The sequence below is a fragment of the Lipotes vexillifer genome, unplaced genomic scaffold (assembly GCF_000442215.2).
Source record: "Lipotes vexillifer unplaced genomic scaffold, Lipotes_vexillifer_v1.1 scaffold83, whole genome shotgun sequence".
NCBI lineage: Eukaryota > Metazoa > Chordata > Mammalia > Artiodactyla > Lipotidae > Lipotes > Lipotes vexillifer.
The window spans coordinates 1,293,118-1,299,005 of record NW_006799780.1 but is presented as its reverse complement, the minus strand read 5'-3'; the positions used below and the strand labels follow the sequence as shown (position 1 = coordinate 1,299,005).

The 5,888-nt window shown below is 32.2% G+C and overlaps 1 protein-coding gene across 1 annotated transcript in view; it reads left to right on the top strand.

Moving 5' to 3' along the window:
- The window catches only part of AP3B1 (adaptor related protein complex 3 subunit beta 1), a 275,016-nt gene that overhangs the window by 118,389 nt on the left and 150,739 nt on the right, over nucleotides 1-5,888 (top strand). The window contains exons 9-12 of the mRNA XM_007471959.1: nucleotides 3,211-3,218; nucleotides 3,562-3,659; nucleotides 5,185-5,239; nucleotides 5,327-5,398. Of these exons, the coding sequence (XP_007472021.1) occupies nucleotides 3,211-3,218; nucleotides 3,562-3,659; nucleotides 5,185-5,239; nucleotides 5,327-5,398 (233 nt within the window). The remainder of the gene's footprint in view (nucleotides 1-3,210; nucleotides 3,219-3,561; nucleotides 3,660-5,184; nucleotides 5,240-5,326; nucleotides 5,399-5,888) is intronic.

The window sequence follows — 5,888 nt, the reverse complement described above, 5'->3', positions numbered from 1 at the left end:
CAGGAATGCAGCGGTATGTAAAAACCATTATAAGAAATAATTCACAGATTTTTTAAAACAGTGGTTGAAAGTATGTAAGTTCAGTAAATAAGTCTTTATTTTTGAGTGTGCTAATGGAGCACTTGTTGGTTTTTTTGTTTATATACTAAAAAGGGGGCTTTAATAGGATTACTTGGTTTGGTAGCTGTATGCCTACTGGACTTCATTTCCTTTTTGTGGTTTTGTTAATTGGATTCCTAAGATATAAGTTCAAGATGTTTACCAGTTGATTGGAGGACTGTGTATATTTCTCTACTACTGGATTGTTGTTGTGAGTACTTAATCTGGTATCAGTCCATAATATTTGTATTTACCTGATAAGAGTTTTGAAGAGACTAACATATAGTAAAAGCACCTAGCATAATGCCTCATATAAAAATTTTAGCTGGTAGGAATAACTAAAAATCATCCTTACTTGGGTCCCAAGTTTGTTGTTTACATCTTTTTATTTTAAATAACCCTTTTATTTTAGAAGAATACATGTGCACAGTAGAAAATTAGAAAATATAGACTAGCAAAATTAAATAAAATTAAACCATTACATTCCCATCACTCAGGAATCACTGTTATAATATCTTAATGCAGTTTTTTCCAGATTTTTTTCTGCATAAATGTACCTATTTCACATGTGTGTATGTCTATATATATATATTTTTTTAAACCAAGATAAAAATCATAGTACACGTAGTATTTTTTAACCTGTTTTTTTTCCTAGTCAGTTCTTTATTTCTATTTCAGTAAAATTTCATCTCATTTAGTACCAATTTGTCTTAAATTCTTTTATAACTCGTTCATCTAAACCAGTTGTGCTGCATTGGGTCTGGTTGTTACATCTTTTAAACCTCTCAAGTCTTGCAGAATGTTCCTCTGGATTTGTCTGGTTGCTTCCTTTTCTATATCCTGTGTTTCCTGTTAATTGGAAGTTTTGTGTAAGGCTTGATGAATTCAAGTTCAACATTTTCTTAAACTTCTTTCAATTAAAAAAAATTCTTCATGAATCGTTCTGTTCAAGTAGTAAAAACTTTGAAAATGAGAGTTTCCTTTGTTTTCTGATGCTTGAGAATTTGGTCCCTAGAGCTTTGTATATCTATCTTCGGAAGTTTTTATCTAATACCTGGTATTTAGTTTCTAAATCATGATTAAGTACTATGCACAATAATAACACATATGTTATTTTATTAATGTTGTAAAACATGCTTATATTTTAGTATGCTCTCGCTTGACCTGGTGGTACTTAAGTACTGTAACTTGCCACCTAAAACTACTTTATAATTGACTCACTATTAATTTAACTTTGTCTTGGAAATTGGTTTTATAGTTCAAATACTCACTGATGAAAAATGTTCTTGAATAGTGAAACAAATAGAGGTAGTTTGTACTTTTTGTATCAGTATGTTTTGGTTCCCTGCTTGTTTGATCGTGTACCAAATAGAGGTAGTTTATTTTTTGTTCCAATACCTTTTAGTATCCTGCTTATTTGATGATGCTAAATATATATAAAGGTTGACTTTTGAAGAATTGTGAATAGAGGTTCTTTTTTTTAGCCTTATTCTCAACTTGCAAGAGAGACTTTGAGAATTTGTTCAGGAAACTTAGTCTGTCGGTGCTGTGTAGATTGAATTGGCGATAAGAGATACTGGAAGCACTGTTGGGAGGCTATTTGGACAGTCTAGGTAAGGTGATAGAGGAGGAATGGTTAGAAATGGAAAAGTTCTTATAGGATGTACTTTCTTTTGAACATACATAATGTAACTGCTGAAGGCCTATGAGGTATATTTTTAGTTGTTTTGGAGTTTGGAGTTATGGGAGGTTCCCTCATGGCTTTTACGAATTAGACTATAAATGTCAATTTTTGGGTATTGAAGAGATTTAAAAACTGTTAGATTTGTAAATATTGGGGAAAAGAAGATCCTTTATCCCTTTTGTGTTTGGGAGTGCCCTAATAAATGTATCAGAACAGGTGACATACTAAGTGGAATCTAGTATCTTAAAAACATTGACACATATAGAAAGTACAGCGTATTAAGCTTCAGCTTTCTCTTCTATCATATGCTAATACTTATTAGCCATCTGTATGCTTTAATATTTTTAAAAAATGACTCACCTATTTATAGATTAAATCAATCATTAATTGAGTTTTTCTTAATAAGATTTTAAATTCAGAAGAGTTTGTTGTATAATTAAAGTGTATTTGTAGATCACAAGTGAAGAAATAAGATATCCTTAAACTCCTCAAATCCCCAAGTAATGTCTGAAAGCTATAAATCAGTCATCTAAAAAAATGTACACAAAAATACCATACAGCAGTAACTTGAGGATCCTGTAACTCTATTTTTTTTAAAATGTTTCTTAGTTTTAGAAGAAACTCTTTTTGTTTCGAGCACCCTCAGGTACTGTATACTCTTTAGGCATATGTAAAACTCCTGCCATATTTTATTAGAACTTTATAGTTCAAGCAGAAGTAAAGTAGTATTAATATATCTTCCTAACCGAAGGTGGTAAGATGATTAATTTCTGTAGCTCTCTATCTGCAGTTGCCACACGCTGAACTGGATACTTTCAGCAAGTGGGAAGTCTGGACTTTTGATCTCTGGATCTAAGTGTAGAGGCATGTAGGGGAAACATAGCACTCGTATTTTATGACAGAGAAATTCTGATTACCCCTATAATAGCTTTGAACCAAAGACTATTTTTAAGGTTCTGCATTTTGAAAAGCAAGATCATTTCAAATGCTGCTGTTTTAGAGGAATTGTTTTAATAGAGTCCCCTTAATTAAAACTTAAATATACTGACCTTCTTTGGTTTTTAAAATTTTAACCTACTTACTGCTGTTATCTTTAAGTGTCTGGTTTCATTCCCTGTCTCGGAGCAGCAGCAGCACTAGGAAGAGTATGGCATTTGGAGTGTGTGTTGAGCCTTGCCGTGTATTGGCTGTCAGACTTTGGGTAGTTCGTTTAACATTCTTTTCTGAGGATTTATTGGCTTCCTAGGGTTGCCGTAACAAATGACCAAAAACTGAGTGGATTAAAACAATAGAAATGTATTCTCTCACATTTCAGGAGGCCAGAGGTCTAAAAATGAAGTTGTCGACAGGATTGTTTCCTCCTGGAGGCTCTAGGGAGAAATTAGCTTCTGGTGGTTGCCAGCAATCTTTGGCATTACTTGACTTACATGCCTCAGTGCAGTCTCTGCCTCCATTTTCATACTGCCTCTTCTCTGTGTGTCCTTTTCTGTCTCTGATAAGGACACTCACATTGGATTTAGGGCCCCCAATCAAGTATGATCTCACCTTGGTCATTGCCTTAATAACATCTGCAAAGACTTTATTTCCAAATAAAGTCACATTCTGAGGGTAGACACTCTTAGGGGAACACTATTCAACCTGCTACATAGGGTAACAACATATTCATCTTATTTCACAGCAATTTTGTAGGAGTTAAAGGAAATAATATGTAAGAATATACTTTGAAACTGTAGTATGAAACTGCTATAGTTCTTATTGTTCTCTGCTTTACTTTTTAGGTGGTTATGGCAGTTGCTCAGCTGTATTGGCACATAGCACCAAAATCGGAAGCTGGCATTATTTCTAAATCACTAGTGCGTTTACTTCGTAGCAATAGGTAGGACATGATTTTTTATGTGTTTTCCTTTCTGTTACTTTAAAAGTAATGTTTGAACAAATAAAATGTGTCTCTTAGGCATTTAACATGCAGCTCTGACTATATTTTATCAATGAGATTTCATACTTACGGGGATTATTATAAAAGCCTTTACTGACCTCAAAGTTAATGCTAAATATTGAAGGTTTTTTAACCTCAAGCCCAAAGAAGTTGAAAATATTTTTTTGGCATATAGTATATGCTGTTACCAGTAGCCTAGTATTAGTGTTTGATATTTCTAGGTGTGACAATAATAACGTTTGGGAGTTCTATTAAGTCTGGAATCACTGAAAAACTATATTAAATGTATTATCAGATTGACTTAGTGTAATTATACATGACTTTATATAAAGCAATACATATGCTGAATTATGTAGTTTATGACAGAATTACTGCTCCCTGTAAAGTTACAATATTTAATTGCTATAGTTTGTTCTATTTAAGAAAAGAGCTATGTTCTTAATAGCTACTTATTTTCGAGAAATGCATACTCTTTTCATTTCCTGGAGATAGGTAGGTAGGTAGTAGGTAGGTAGGTAGATAGATAGATAGATAGCAGAATACTTTTCTCTTTAATTTTACCTCTCTATAATTCTGTAGTTCAGGTCAAGAGTTCAGAAAACTTTGAGTTCCTGTGGCATATACTTTCAGTGTTTAAAAAGATTTTGCCATTTGTTTTGTTTTCTATATTTAAGAATACTATTGTTTCAAGCTATTTAGCTTACCCTGGATATTTTGCAGTAATTATAGTTATTTTAAATTAAAAAATTTTTTTTCCATTGAGTACTTATACTATTGGAGTTGGGAGGAGAAAGATAAATATTTATTTTCATCCATACTCAAACTTAGTGCCACAACTTTAGCCCTAGTTTGGCTTTTGCCATTCTTTAGTAAGATACTATTTCCTTTGTCTTTATACGTAGTCGTTCTTTCCCTTTTAACAGCTCAATAATTTTTGTTTTCCATAGCTGGTTCAAAGAAGGATCTGGAATGCGTCTTTCACATGAAGCATTATAGCAGATTCAGTTTCATATTCATTTCTTAGATAATTGAATGTAAAGTAACATGGCTTTTAAAAAAATCTATCTTTCACTCTGGGCAGAATTGAGTCACATGGTGAGCCTTCCAATCAAGAGTTTGTATTAACACTGTGGTCATGTTTGTTCCATTAGCCCTAAGAATACTTTCTTTGCACGTGTTCAGAGCAGCTACAGTATTGACTCTACATCTTAGGAATACAGTATTATAAAATTTGTTTTAACTCTTCCTCATAATGAATCAAATCTAATTTAATAGTTTATAGGGAAAATGTATTTTTAAAAGAAGGCATAAATATCTAAGATTTACTAAAAACTTTTCAATATTATATTTAAGAGTTCCACTCAATATGAGTCTTACTGCTGATTTTTTTTTCTTTAATGTACTGTTTACTTAAATATATTTCATTGGAGAATATACCCAGTGAAAATTCTCCTTTAATTTCTAGGGAGGTGCAGTATATTGTCCTACAGAATATAGCAACTATGTCAATTCAAAGAAAGGTATGTACATTGTGAACACAAAATTCAAGAGAGAAATGAATACACTAGTACCATAAATGTATTTATATATTTATTTTTGTAATCTAGGGTATGTTTGAACCTTATCTGAAGAGTTTTTATGTTAGGTCAACCGATCCAACTATGATCAAGATACTGAAGGTATGCATGCTCTTATTTTTCAGATACTCTAATGCATGTTTACTATGATGCTATTGCTGTAACTTTTGGTTTAGCATCTGTAAAATGGAGACCTGTTGTTTTTTTTTTGATACATTGAGGGATTTTCTTTATGCTTTTTAAAATACATTATTTTATACTAATTACTGTGCTACATTCTAATAATACAAAGTTAAGACATGCTACCTATACCTTGAATAACTCACAGTATGTGAAGTATGTGAAGGAGACATACATGGAAACAGATAATTTCAACACTATGTGTTTTAAGTGATAAAGAGGTTTGAATTGAGTGTTGTGGAAAAAGAGAAAGATGGGGCCAATTCTCTGGGATATTTAGAAAAGACTGGTGGAAAAGATGATGTTTGATTGGATCTAAAAAGAATAACATGATTTCGTCAATTTTTTTGTTGTTGGTAGGTAAGTTGATTGGGAGGTTGTAGCATTGGGTATAGGAGAAAGCACATTTTAT